A 15,225-nucleotide genomic window follows, 5' to 3' on the forward strand; every position below is an offset into this window, starting at 1 on the left:
TAAGAATTTCACTGTCTCTCTTCCCTGCACTGGACCCTAAAGCTATCTTTAGTTGGGGAAAAAACGGGAACATCATTCATCATTTATACTCTGTGAATGGGTGAACAGTTGATTCAGAATGGCACCAAAATGTCCATTAATTCATGATAATAGACGCCTAGTAAGTAGTTGCAGTGAACTGTTTAATCACTTCTAAATTAATGTGCTGGCTGTGGACTCCTTGACATTAGAAATAAATTCCCTGAAAAAACCTTGAGCGCCGTCTTCAGGGTCTGAGAGTCTGAACAAGACAAGCTGCAAGCAACTCACTCAGAATTATCTGATTCTTTATCACCACATAAGCATCTCGTCTAACATTTTATTCTATATTCAACTCACTACTTCATGACCTGGTGAACAGTTCACATGGGCTATCATTTGTTGATGAATGTTAGTGCATCAATTTTGAGCAATCACATATAATACATTTATTATCATAATGGGAAACACAAAAAAAATCCCAATAACAATTCTATTATAAAATGTGTTTTGATAAAGATGGAAATTTACTTATTTAAATGCAGGAAAGGCCATTCACGTTGGAGGAAGAATAAACTCTAATTCTTAGTCTCAATGCACCTGTGAAAAGGGGACAAAGTGAACATCCCAAAAAACATTCTCATAGTCATATTCCCATACATGCAGGGTAAAGACTGCCGATTAATGAGCTTTCACAAGGTTTATTTGATGTCAACCCACATCTGTTTGATCCCATGCTCGTGTTCTCTGTTGCAGTTTAACTTTGTCGGCAAACTCCTCGGGCCGCGTGGGAACTCGCTAAAGAGGCTACAGGAGGACACGCTCACAAAGATGTCAATACTTGGAAAAGGATCCATGAGAGACAAAGAAAAGGTAACACTCCAGTCCATTGGCTGGTCTTGACCTTTAAATTAAGAAAAACATTGATAGATAGTTGATGTCATGCCTTTTTGTCCTCAAAATATTCAATTGTTTGGTGAATAAAATGTCACATATATTGAAAAATTCCCATAAAAATGTTATTGATCCAAAGATAATAGGTAATTGATGAATTAATAAAAAATAAAATGTTTTTTAACGTATTTATTTGTTTATTTTGTTTATTTTCGATCATACTTGATAAGGCATCCAAGAAGCATAAGATGAGCAATAAGCTCGACCGAAAATAAAATGTTTAGGCTGAATCAAAAAGCTTTTAGATGCCTAACCCTTACTTGTTGTCAGGTTTCGACAACAAACAAACAAAGATATAAAATATCAAACAAACAAAAAACATAAACGACGACACCCAATAGGTGAATCTAAAATGGCAAACCTTTTAAGTCAGTTTCTACACAGCCATTAATCGATTCATCAAACAATATATACATGTTTTAGGTATCTTAACATTCAATCCAGCCTGTATTTCTGACACAAAGTTCTTTAACTTTTTCTAAAATTGTCCAACATTTATACTTTGTTTGATCCCCTCAGGCAAATCGTTCCACAGCTTCACCCCACAGACAGAAACACACATGCTTTACAGAGTGGTTTGTACACTCGGTTGTTCCAATTGCCCCTGAAGTCATATCATCCGCCTCTATCCCTGAACATTTATTCTATATTGCCAGGAAGTAAATTATTTCATGCTTCATATATTATTTGTGCTGTTTTAAATTCTACTAAGTGCATGAAGTTCAATGTCTGCAACTTTAAAAACAGTGCATTTGTGTGATCATAATACCCTACATTATTTACTTCTTGAATTGCCCTTTTTGCATTGTGCATAATCTCTGTAGAGTGCTTTTTTAAGTATTTCCCCACACCTCCACACAATAAGTCAAACAGGGTAGTATAAGTGTATACTACCCTAGTGTATACTACAGAGTGTAAAGTGATTTCTGGTTCAGGATATGTCTTGTTTTAACAAGAATACCACTACTTTTTGCTAATTTAGATACTTTAAATAACATTTAATTTGTGTAATTGATTAATTGATTAATCTCATCAATGCAATTTGTGCTAAGCTAAATTGTATCATTCACATACGGTAGTTTAGGGCAATTAGAAATTAAACAGTCTAAGAAACTTTTTGTTGTAACTTCTCCAAGACATGGAGCAGCCTTTGTTGTTTGCATATTTTTTTCTTCCCACAGTGAACGCACCTTCATATTTAAATTTATATGCCTCAATTTAAATTAGATGTGAACAGATCCCCTCGGTAACTCGTTCTTCTTTTGAGTGACAGCTACGTCACGTGGACTCCACACAGTTTTGAAAAATAGCTTCATCTTGAAAGCAAGTTTCAAAAGTTTATGGAAATGGGAATGATCTCAAGGATCACCAAATCCGGGTGACATCTCAGGTTTGGCTCTCTCATAAACAGAACACACACACATACTACACACCACAGCAGTGTATCTATCCATCTTTTTTTTTTTTTATCTAAACTGTCAAGATATACAGATTATATTTCTAATTATTTGGACATATACGTGTGGATAAAAAAAAGGGATCCCTAGAAAAGGCTCAACTTCATATTTCAGACATTATCCACGTAAGAAACTTTAATCAGCCATTTACATCTGGGTGGATAAAGAGAGGGTTTAAATGAATTGATTGCACACTGAACTGGTCAACAGGGAATAAATCAACACACTTGGCAAGGGTGATTTTTTTTAGTGACGATGATCCTATCGTGCAACACATTCTTTGTGATTACTGTGATCAATAACGTTTGATGGTCAACTGCTCTGGAGCACCCGGAAAACAATCTCTCATGAAGATGCGCTGACCTCAGCAACATTTACCTGTCTGCACAAACCCATCACAAGTTTTCTCTTTTTTTTAAGGGAGGAAGAGTGGTCCACCCTAGCTATAAAACTACCTAATGTTCAACTGGCCGCCGACTTCCTGTTTCCAGCAGCGCAACATGTGATATTCCTTGTCTAAGTTCGGGAGCTTGAACACTGCAACGCAAAAGAGATTAATTTAGGCTACTCGGAGAGCACAATGCAGCAGATATGCTGGGAGATGAAACAGAGCAGTTGCATTTTAAGCTCTTTACAAGTGGTGTGAGAAGATGCCGTGAGAAGCCTTGATGGTTGCTCAGATTGCTGCCGCAGGACGTTGACCTTGCGTTGACAACAATGGAAGTGAAGACAGGTCGGAAGGCACCGATCTGTCGAAGTCAGCGTCTCCTCGCCGGTTATGGCACCACGGCTCTCCTGTGCTGTCACAGCAGGATGATGCAAAGGCATCCGTGTTCCGTGCCCCGTTTGTTCTCGTTACCGATGCGATTAACTCATCCATTTTCCTCTCTGGGACTTGTACTCCCTCTTTAATTTCCCTAACAATCAAAACAATCACACTGTCTTTGTTTCACGTTTGAGTAAATATCCTGTGTTTGCTTTAATTGCAAGCTGTTGAGAGAAATACTTTTATTGTTTGTAAGATTGGGTGAGAGCTGTCCTACACTAGAAATTTAACCTAGTAAAAATTATCCATCGCCATTTGATGATCTTGGGATAGTATAATTAAAATCACATTAACAAGCATAGGAATTATGGAAGATAAGGTTCAGACTGACAGCGTTTGCAACAAACATTTCATTGTTCGCACCCTCTTACAGCCAGTTGACATTGTTATGCCGTGTGCTGATTGCACAGCAGTCGCTCAGTTTGAGCTTTGTAGTTGTTTTTTTCATGTCATTGTGATGTTCTGTTGCCGTGTTGAATCTCTTTCACGACTCTGCCCCATCACTTTCAACATGCTTCTCTTTATACCTTTGGTGATATTAAGTAGATTTGCCAACATTGTTGTAAAGTAGCATAAGTTAATAAAATATTTATTTTGTGCATTATTTTTGTGTAATTTATTTTTGTTACAAGAACATCAAGTTAGGGCTGCAATAATAGGCTTGTCCAATACTGACTTTAATACGTGACAACATTATTTATGACAATGGAGCCAGTCAATCCAGTGTGAGCTCTATTCATAGAGGAGCTGCGTTGGCAGCTGGTAAATGGATTAAATCAAAAGCATAACAGCGAAACACAGCGGGGCCAAGGAACATAAAATGGTGTTAACATTAGTAGTTAATATTATAAAACAACTAAAGAATTACCATTTACCTCATACCTCACAAAAAGTTTACCAAAAAAAAAAAAGTACAATTGAGTTTTGAGCAAGAATCAGCAAACTACCTAGACCACCGCTGGGAATGAGCGCGGCACTACAATATGATAATGCAACACAATGTATGCACTCCTGTCCCGGAGCTGCTGACCGTGTCTCTGCATCGCTTCCCATCTCCCCCTGGAATATCCCACTGCTGTTGTCAGCAATGTTTATGTTCCCGTCATGACAAACCTCCAAGGTTCTTGGCCCGGACTGAGCGTTAAAACAAATACAGTACCGGTACTTCACAATAACAGCGTCTCTGTCCTCATGAATGATATGTCTATAAAAACCGGTGATCATCATCCTAAACAACCAGATCATGGTTATAAAACTAGGAGTTTCTAAGACTTGATTAAGACACTACGAGCTCGTGGCTGTTTAAAACAGCAGGAATTATTATTTAGGACAGAGCAATAAGGAACTCATGTACACGATGGCATTTCACACACTAAGATGATGTGACTTGATGCATCTGTAATTGTTTTCAGACAACGAGCTTTAATGGTTCAAATAAAGTTATAACACGCTATCGACTTTCTTCTTCGTTTTTTCCCATATAATTTGACTCAAGATTTTTAATATCTGAAGGACTTTGAGGCCATTTTTTTATGTAATGATGGTTATAAATTCCATACGATGTCTCAAATGACAGATTTGCATAGAATTTTAGAACATGAACCAGCTTTCACTTTGGGTCCTTAATTGTATTTAAATGCAAATGCTGGCAGCTTTAAATCATTCTTTACTTCTGAGCTTTGTCTGCCGGAGTTCAGAGCAATGTTGCCGTCTGCTATTGGCAGATTTACAGGAGGGGGGGGATTGTAAACAGGAGGAAAAAGCTGCCAATAGATATGAAAAACCGACAGACTGCAATCTCCCACCTTTAGCTATGATGGCTGGACGCTTTGCTGGATCGCCAGAGCTTCTTATCAGTCCTGGGTGAGTTGCCCCCATTGGTGAAAGCTGCTGCGATGTCCACAATATCATATGAGAGTGATGTGGTCACATATAAGGACTGTTATACCAAATGAGGTCTCATCCTTATATAGCATCGACATATATCGACTTCTTAAATTGACCATATTGATATAAATACAAAATAAATCCATGGATACAGTCCACAGATGACACAAGCCAACGTTATTAACGCATGACTTGAACGTAGTTATGGTTACATGAGATAACGATTACTTTTCATCCCGTTTCACATGGAAATACATCAAGGAGCACTTTAAAAGGAAGGAGATGGACAGATCTGACATGCCGACACTCCCTGCTCAACGGCAGCACTGGCGCCATGCGCAAATGAGCCTTTTGCTCGTAAGGCACAGATTTATGAGGGGAAATTAACATATCATTAACATACCACAGGCACTTTTGAAAGAAGGTTATTTATAATTAGGTGACATCAGAGACACTTGCTTGCCTGCTACTGGAGAGAAATAAGTGAAATAGGAAGTTACTGCCTTTGGAATTGCCCCGGCAAATACGTTTTTCTCTTCTTTTTTTTAAAGCAAAAACTGGGACGCCAAACCTGTTATTTCCTTTGTGTAATGTGGAGGGAGACATTTGGGGGTTTTGGCTGTCCTATTTCTCACCATCAATAACATTATACTGGCCTGTTTCTGTCGGGCCGGGATGGCCCATGCAGCCCCTTGTTGTTTACAGTCGACATAGACGGAGGGGGAGAGAACTCAGTCTGCTCCATTTTCAGATATTTAAGCAACAAACAAGCAAATTAAGTACATTTTCTTTTATGCCTGTACATCTGCCTACAGATAAATCTGAAGCAATGTACACATTGGCATCCTCTGTAGTAGCGACGGGTGAATGTTAAACTCCAGAACCACTGAGAAACGTAGGATTTTTACTGCAATTCATGCAAATAAGATGCTATGACAAAAATAATTCTGGTGCAGCAGTTGTTTGGCAGTGTCAAGGACAATGTTAGATAATCAGGGTTTTGTAGTGGACGTCACGTTTCGACTGCAAGATGGCGATACAACGCCACCATACGGAGGAATGTGTGTTCTTCTATTGAATGCAATTTAGTGTATTAAATATATATTATATATATATATGGATACTGTAGATCAGTTCTAAAGACTACAGTCATGTTTAAATTGATTTGGATTAACAATTACAATAGTCTTCCTTTTGTTTTGTTTTTACAAAGAAGGGACCGAAACCATCAAGGCAATCAGACTCCCCAGGATGATTAGCATTTCCTTTCTGAATGCTAATGCTCCCTGGCAGTCATTACTCCAACAAGAGTATATGTCTTTAAATACAAAAAAAAAAAACAGATATGATGAAGCAGAGAACAGGACATGCTTCATCTGTGGATTTGTTACGATGACAGGCAAATGTTGGGAAAATAAATGAATCAGGAGAAGCTGGCAGCCGACAGTAGAAGAGCTCATCATGATGATCTGTTCACAAGAACCTTCATGAGTATGGCCTTTTTTTTAAATTTATTTACTCATTTCACGAAACCTTGCAACAATATATCAAATAAAATAAACATCCCTTGTTGTGACAGCAAACCCATGCACATTCCTCTGATCGTTGATGGCTGATTTTTTTCTTTTCATCAGGAAGAAGAGCTACGGCAGAGCGGCGAATCCAAATATCACCACCTGAACGAAGATCTTCACGTCCTCATCGAGGTGTTCGCCCCACCAGCTGAAGCCTACGCCAGAATGGGCCACGCTCTGGAGGAGATCAAAAAGTTTCTCATCCCGGTATGTCCCCCTCCTTGTATACGCTCAACAGCCTCACACACTCTGGTTCTCCTTTATCTCCTCCTGAATCTCACCTTGGCTGCTCTATGGTCCCAGGTCAGCTCATTTAAAGCCTGTCCAGAGTGAAGAGAGTAACTGCAGAGACAAACCTCTCCTTCACTTCAGGGCCACCTGATTGTGTGGAAAACATCTGTGTGTGATCCATGGTGGGGGGGTCATGAGTAAAACAGGACTAAAATAGTGTTGTTGAAACCCTCTTTGGCAGCAGCACTGTGCTTACTTCGTTATAGGCGATCTCTCTGATGCTCAGAACTGTGATGATTTACATCTCACCAGTAACTATTGGCAGGCCCCGCCCCCTTTTCCTCACTTTTGCTATTAAACATATTTATTTATAGATGGGACACATAGCAAAAAACATCAAACATTTTATTATTAAAGACGTATTTCCATTTTAATTATGTAATTTAAATTAATGCTAAAAAAAAGCAACAACTGCTTAAGGAGATAAAGGCAAATGAGTTCCTGAGAATTTATCAGTGGGAGATCTGAATTTTTTTGCAACCTCAGGAACAGCGGTCACAGCTGTACTGTAAAGTACACTGATTAGATATCCCCTGGGGCTGTAGCCCCAGAGATAAAGGGCGACATTTAATACAGTGTAATTGAAAGCAAGTCTATCGCTGTCTGAGTCTGCTTGTATGTGCTGCAGGATTACAATGATGAGATCAGACAGGCCCAGCTACAGGAGCTCACATACCTGAATGGTGGCTCGGAGGACGCCAAGGTGCCGTCGGTGAGAGGCAAGTCAGCCGTTCGTGGACGGGGGACACCTGCTGCAGGTCCTCCCAGGTAACCAGCTTCCTAGTGTGCACGTTGTTCCATATACATGCACTTTAGTTAGCCAGGGCATTATTGACATTACAGTCATGGAGCCACTGGGAAGGTTAAATTAGATGCATACCTCACACTGTTGTACTGTCAGAGTTAATACTTCAGCCTTTTCTGGGTTTTTTTTATTTTTCCAATAAATTTAAGGGGACATTTTTATACTTTATTTTTTGACAGTTAATTCCATTTCCCTGCTGTATGGACCAATGAGATTCATTCAGACATGCAAAACTGTCTAAAAAAATTGTGCCAGAATTTATTACAGCGGCAGCTATGCGTCAAATGTTAGCTTGAGTTCTCTGTACCTTGTACACATGGGGGTGATTCACTTCAGGAACATTATGCTGTATTCAATGGTTTTATGTTTTGTTTTTTTAAATGAAGCCACATGTTTAAAAAATGAAGAGCATTTGCCTCAAACTGACCTGAAAGCCTCCAACAACATTGTTCTCTGATGAAGAGGCTGCTGTAACACTTAACCGTTTTTTTTCTTAAGTTCAACCACATCGTCTCTGAATATGAGTCTCTCATCTTTCCTTCCTATTTACTGTGCAGATTTGTCACCCCACTTGTTGAGTCAAGATGCATAATATTGTGTTCTTTAAATTGGATTACGTGCTTTATTGTTGTTGTTTTTTAATACCATGCTCAAGTCGGCAATCTGAATCCTGCAGACCACTACCAGTACAAGTAATTCAAGTATTTAAATAACTAAAGACTGCTTTTTAAAACTTTCAAAGTGATGTTCAGTGGGTATGATATTGTTACCTCTGCCGAGGCGAGGCAGGTGGGTTATGTATTTGTCGGGGTTTGTCCATCCGTCCGTTAGCAAGATAATAATTAGGAGGGGAATGAGCTGCTCGGCGGAGGTCTGGGCTCTCTGAGTGCTTTTATCGTATCAGTTGGTTTTTATTTTTTATTTCCTGGCAATGCAATTGATTATCAGCCTTTGGACATTTGACCTCGGGAAAAAAAAGTGGGCTTTTTTGTCAGTCCTTGATGTGGCTAGTGTCTTCTGATTAAAATGCTTTTAGGAGACATATTAAAAAGGAAATATGCAGCATTTGGGGCAAATGAAGTCTCTCTGCTGTTCTTTTGAACCACACTCTGAGCTGGTACTGTGTACATTTGGTAAATGTAAGTGTTTGCTAAATACTGTCTAGTAGTACACGGTGATGCAGTGTCTGGTGTCTTTAAACATGAGCCAAGCAAAGCCAGATTTGCATAAAGCCTTTATATGCAAATAAACTCCAGTAGATGCTTGCCTCCCTTCTATCCTTGTGAACCCACATTAATTCAAGCTCCGCTGAGACCTCACGCGACTTCAAGTAAAAATACTCGTGGCCATTAGAACACTATTAAAAAACAAACACAAAGTGTTCTAATGTTTATGTTTTTGTGTTTAGAAAAGAAAGCATGCTTCTTTCATGTGCTTTTTAGAAAAACAAGGTCACAGAGAAAGGGTTTTTTTTGTGTTTCTCAAAGTCAGATATATATTTGGCTGTGTTTTAATTTGTAGTGCATGTAGAGTTTTCTAGTCTAACTTCAGTCTGATAACAGAGGGTCCAAAGGCTCCTAAATATGAAATGCATTGTTCCATACCAAAACTCAGTAGCTTTTAAGTATGGCTCTGTCGGTGGTAAAGGGCACTCGCCTGCCTTAGGGTGGTAAAATATGCATCAAATAAACATTTGATTTTTCTTTTGGATAGAAAACTAGAGGAAGTTTTTCTTCACTCTGCCCCAGATCTGAGAAGTCTGACCTATATGCTGCACAGTTGAAATGGAATACACTGAAAGAGAATGACCCAGAGAGCAACCTTTGTGGGTTTTTTTCCCACTGCTGCTTCAAATCTGCTCTTAAAATAAAGCTCAGTCCTTATAAAAAGCTCAAACAACATGTTACAAAACCACAAGGTCACACTACCTTTGATTTCCTACAAAGGACTTTGACTTTTCTTCCATTGTGATTATACTGCCGTGCCGTTTTGACTTTATTCTATCACAGTGGCTATATTCTTATTTATAATATAGTTTATTCTAAACCTTTATTTCAAGACTGCATATTTAAAATCAACAAATGCACAAGAAAACAGTATCTGTCAAGTACATGAGTGTTTTCACTTTTCTTACACAGTAATTGACCAAAAAGTAATTCAGCAACACGTCATGCTGCGTTGCGTCTAATGAGACAGACGTAAAACGTATTTGACGTAAAGCTAGATTTTTGTGTCTCGTGTCAGGAGTCGAGGAGGAGTCCCTCCCTTGCACGCAGCCGTACCCCGTGGAGCAGCACCCAGAGGGGCTCCGCCCAGCAGAGCTCCGTCTTCCAGAGGGAGAGGGGTTCAAAGAGCCAGAGGAGCCCCCCCAACTGCCGGCTACCGACCAGCTCCTCCCATTGTTCAGGACACATATGGCGAATATGTGAGTAAATTAAAGTGCTGTGCTGGAAAAGTGCCGAGACCAAATTACATTGGCTATAATTGTGTTTGCAATTGTCATTGGACTGAATACTTCTTTTATTATTTTCTAATAATTTGAAGTGTTTGATCAAAAACATTAGCATGTCAGTTTCTAATTATTAATAAAATAGCAGGTGCATTCTAGTTTCCGAAAGTTAGTTCGGCCAGCTCTCAAACTTTCAGCTACTGCAGCAGCAGGACTGGCTGTGACACGTAGCTCATCTGCTTTCCTTTTGAACTCTTTTCATTGGCAACCAAAAAGAAGAACTTCTGTACTTCATCATTTGACCACAGCATGAGTTTCCCTGCTGTCATTAAATGTTTGAAAAAAAAAATCTGGGTCAGAAAATGACCAAAAATGAGGTTCCTATTTTCGGATGTTGCTGAATGTCCATGCTGTGTATGTGGTTAATTTCTCGTACCAGTCTGTGGTGTTTATGCTACACGAAGTATGTGCCACACAGATAACATGCAACTGTGAATTACTGAACCAAACGTTTGAGTCAACGGGCCCTTTAACGAGTGCTTTGCAGGAAAAAGAATGTGCATCTGCTTCAGGAGCAACTACTACACCTGTTTATTATACGTTTACCAGGTAGTTAGTGAACTTGGCAAAGTCGCAGAGCCTGAATGAGTTGAACTCAAGCATCCTGAGTGCTGAACAATCCACACTTCTGGGTTTTTATGCTTTACTTTAGCATACACTATTTGCATTTGTTATTGTGGTCATTTGTGATTTGAGTCTTGTAGCATACCTGCGCAGCCTTTTGGGAATCTAACTGGACTATCATTGGGCAGCAGATATGAATATATTAGGCTCAGAGTCAAAGCCTTTGTGCATATGCCAAGAGAGTCTCCTGTTGCACTGTCAAGGCAAGTCCCTCAGGGACTCGGGCATCAACATTGCATATTTAACAGATTGAAGAAGAGAGGTGGTGGCCCACGTTGGAGAATTGCCCCAGCAGCCCATACCTAACCGCGTGTGGCAGGTTTATTGAGAGGTTGCAATTCAAATGTGTGGAGGTCATAGAGAATGACTCCTCAACCAGCTGTTTCCCATCATTGCCACTGTTGTAAGCCGCATCCCCCAACACTCACACCTGCGGAGGGAAAATAAAAAAAACACCCTAAACATCTGTCGGATGATAAATCCAACTTCACCACAGCAAATTAGAGGCTGAATGAAGTTGACTTGATCTGAATGTATCACAATAACAGGGCAAGTGTTCACGGTCGGGCGCTGACAAATAGACTCTTGTATTTATCAATGAGATGGCAAAGGCAAGTTTCATGTTCACATGTGTTGCCTTCATGTATCACTGTGTTCTCATCATTCTCATTCTCTGGTGCTGCATCGTCACAGGCAACACATTTGATCTGCCCGAGGCATTTATTTTTTCTTCTCTCTCTCGTGGAGACAAACTGCACCAGACCTTGGTGACCTTATGGCCATATTGTCCCCAAAGACACATGGTTGTACAACATATTCAGTGTCGGGATAGTTTATACAGTCCATTCGTAGTAAAACTGCATTTTGTAATCTTATTATTGCAAACAAAATCACATAAATGATATTATACCTTGATTCAGTTTTGGCAGCTCAATCAGTCTTGAATAGTTACAATGACTGCAGCCAAATCTCATTTCATGTACTTCATTAGTTGGCATTGAGATACTGTATGTCTTACCTGTGTTATAATAAATGATAATCCCTTGCAGCAGCTACATCACAGCAAAAAATACAATAAAAAATATATAATTTGAACTCACTGATATGCCATGTCATGCTGTGTTTTAGAATTTTTGAACAGTGCAAGTATCTCCTGGCATTCAGACTTTGGTCAAAAGATGCCAAGGTTGGCTTATTGATTACTATGCTGCCCCCTCCCTCTTGCACAAGGAGAATGTGCATAGGATCCAGTGAATTTTCCTCATACTAATTGACATATGAGAATGAGCTTTGGAGACAAAAATGTGCTAAAGTAAAATAGAAAGAATGACATCATTGTGTAACACAGGGTAGTTATATTTCAACTTGATGCATGGGACAGCTATTTGACACCATCAATCTGATATGTTCAGAATGATTTCTATTTAAGCAGAGGAAAGGTTTCAGTAAATTCCAGGCTCTACAGCTTTATGAAATATTCTGGCAGGAAGCGCTGAATAAATGACAGATGACCTGTATTGTTCTGAAAGGCCCAAGCATAGTTTTTTTTTTTGCATACATCACAGGGTGCTATTTTCCTTTTATTGTGTAGAAGTTAAGAGCAGTATGTGGCACAGCTCTGTGCAGTATTTTTCATTGAGCAGATGGCAGTGCACTAAAGTCGTCTGGGTAGAACGAGGCTTTTCTTTTGATTTGCTTAATTTCTTCCTTTGTTGTTTGGATTGGCGACACTTTGGGGCTTTAGGATAGGCCATGCAGCGCGTGCCGTTCAGCAAAGTTCATAGTGTGACGACGGTCTGTCGCTGAACTCATTTGGATTTAGTGCAGTGCGCAGGGAGCAAATCCAACTTCTGAAAGCCCTGCTGTGGGTGTCAGCGGCATTCTATCTGTTATAGTGTTATTGTAGAGCACAGTGGAGCGCCGGTGATACTGCTGTTCAGTGGCCTCAGAGGCCAGTCCTTATCTTTTAACAACACGCCTCTCAGCCATCCACTGGCATACAAATGAAAGGCTCACTTAGAAACGGCTCTCGCTCGACTGTCTGTCTATTCCCCAACATCTCACTGCTACACTAATCCGTTTTGCTGTTAGAAACTGTCTCTATATAAATTGTTATGCTCTCTCAGATAGTTTAAGTAAATGGCGTATCTATTCAGACGCATCAGATGCTCTATTATAATAGCTTAAAGCGCACTATCACCACGGCGGCGTTTGATTTTAAAGTCATTTTTCCACTTGTCAGACGGCAAAGAAAAGAATACATTTTACAGCTGAATGTAATTTGTAAACCAAGCCTGTTTCTCCTCTCAGCCTGCTTGTAACTCGGTTAGAGAGAGCATCTACTCTAACAAAATGCAATAACATGTCATTGTTAAAGTTTAATATGGTCTTTAATACATGCACTGCTGTCCAATGGAAGTGGACAGGCCTTGTATAGAGTTACAGCCAAGATAAGTGGATGACTCATTTCACAATAATGGTTCATGGGATGCCCTGAAACCTGTTCTGCTCAAACTTGAAAGGTCGGCATAAAAGTAGTAAACAGAAATTATGGTAATGTATTATAGTGACGTGTTTTGAATGATATCTCCTATATATATATGTATATTCTGTCTTTTGCTTTCTGTTGATAGTGTGCCTGTAAAAATAGCGATGCTGGTTGGGTTGTTGAGTTTGTTTCAAATGTGCCGAGATAGCTCGATTCACTTGCTCCCTGGAAATCTGGATTGTTCCCTAAGAATTTAATGCTGGAATTGCAAGATTTCTGGATGACATTTCTACTTCATTTGTTTACTACTTCCTTACCTTTTGATTTTACGTGGGATCAGTTCCCAACCATACACATATCTGACACAGGTACGTGTGGTCACCACATGGGACCTGTGCAGGGGGGTTAGGAGTGATAGATATGAAGGAGATGTTATGGGGGCTGGGTGTCTGAATAGGTAGGGGAGCTGGAAGGGGGTAAGACGTTTTGTTCAACTCATTGGCTCTGTACCGGTTCCCTGCTGCCTGCCTGCCTCCCTTTTCACACCTGGTGATCTTTTTCATCCCCGACATTATGTCGCTCACGTTGTTGCTAGAGTTTGTTCTCTCTAACTTCAACCTGTCTACAAAGTGGCATAAATATGTGATACTGAATTGTTTTGATTTTGATATAGAACAAATCTAATCAGTTTATCTTTAAATGTCAAGAACTCTGAGCAGATGGTATGGAGTCAAAATGTAGAGGCACAGACTGACGGTCAGAAGGGTTTAATCCAGAAAAAAATGTTTGGTAAACAGAAAACAGTCCACGCTGGCAAAGGAATCCACATCGTTAGGCAAAAGGCAATGTCAAAATCAGGCAAAGGTTCAGGAACGAGGCTACGGCTTTGGCTACGTTGTGAGAAACAAGGCTGGAATGTGACTGTGCGGTTCAGCTAACTGGCGGAGGACTGAAGACAGAGGGAGGGAGATAAGCATGCAGGGTGACGAAGGGAACGAGGAGCAGGTGAGACAAACAGAGCAGGTGTGACAACGAGAGGGAAAGAGGTCAGACACAGAACACAGGAAGTGATGCAACACATAAAGGCAGGGCATGGAAGCATAAAATAATACAAGGAAAAAACAACAACCATGACACTATATAAACAGCCCTCCTCTATAAGTGTATGGACACCTCTCAAGTAGTTTTAAATTCATATGAACTCATAGAACATCCCCTGCTGCTTTCTTAGAGTAATATAATAATGTATGTAAAAAATGGAAATTGAATTCATTAAGTTAGTTTAGAAACACATGGATCCCAAACGATGAACTAAAAGTTGTAGCACTGATCTGAAATAACTTTGTATTAAATATTATGATGTCAGTATTAGAACTGATATTAGAACTGGTACAGCCCCCACCCTTTCAGTTATCCGGGTGAAGCCATCACTCTTCGATTTCCAGTTTTGACAAGCTCTTTTTCCATTCCTTACTTGAACGACTCATGCAGTAGAAACCCATGCAGCATGAATAAGCGTCATAGTCTTTTAATGTAATTACGCAACAAGCGAGGACAAAAGACATGATCAGAAAACCTTTGACTCATTGTTGTGTACACAAATAAAGTATTTAAATGCCTTCACAATCGCATTTATAGTTTTGCTTTTTATCTTCCTGCAGAGATGCTCATCGTTCAATAGCTATTACGAATCTTTATTCCAGCCTGAACTGTATATCAAAGACAGCTTTGAATATATTGAAAGGAATGAAGTATATCAGATCAGATTGTATTAGCATTCCAGAAACATCCC

At 39.7% G+C, this 15,225-nt stretch overlaps 1 protein-coding gene across 1 annotated transcript in view; it reads left to right on the top strand.

Moving 5' to 3' along the window:
• khdrbs3 (KH domain containing, RNA binding, signal transduction associated 3) overlaps nucleotides 1–15,225 on the top strand; it is a 66,037-nt gene that overhangs the window by 37,734 nt on the left and 13,078 nt on the right. The window contains exons 3-6 of the mRNA XM_068747389.1: nucleotides 775–891; nucleotides 6,777–6,923; nucleotides 7,636–7,775; nucleotides 10,057–10,237. Coding sequence (XP_068603490.1) covers nucleotides 775–891; nucleotides 6,777–6,923; nucleotides 7,636–7,775; nucleotides 10,057–10,237 — 585 coding nt within the window. The remainder of the gene's footprint in view (nucleotides 1–774; nucleotides 892–6,776; nucleotides 6,924–7,635; nucleotides 7,776–10,056; nucleotides 10,238–15,225) is intronic.

The sequence above is a fragment of the Brachionichthys hirsutus genome, chromosome 13 (assembly GCF_040956055.1).
Source record: "Brachionichthys hirsutus isolate HB-005 chromosome 13, CSIRO-AGI_Bhir_v1, whole genome shotgun sequence".
Taxonomy (NCBI): domain Eukaryota; kingdom Metazoa; phylum Chordata; class Actinopteri; order Lophiiformes; family Brachionichthyidae; genus Brachionichthys; species Brachionichthys hirsutus.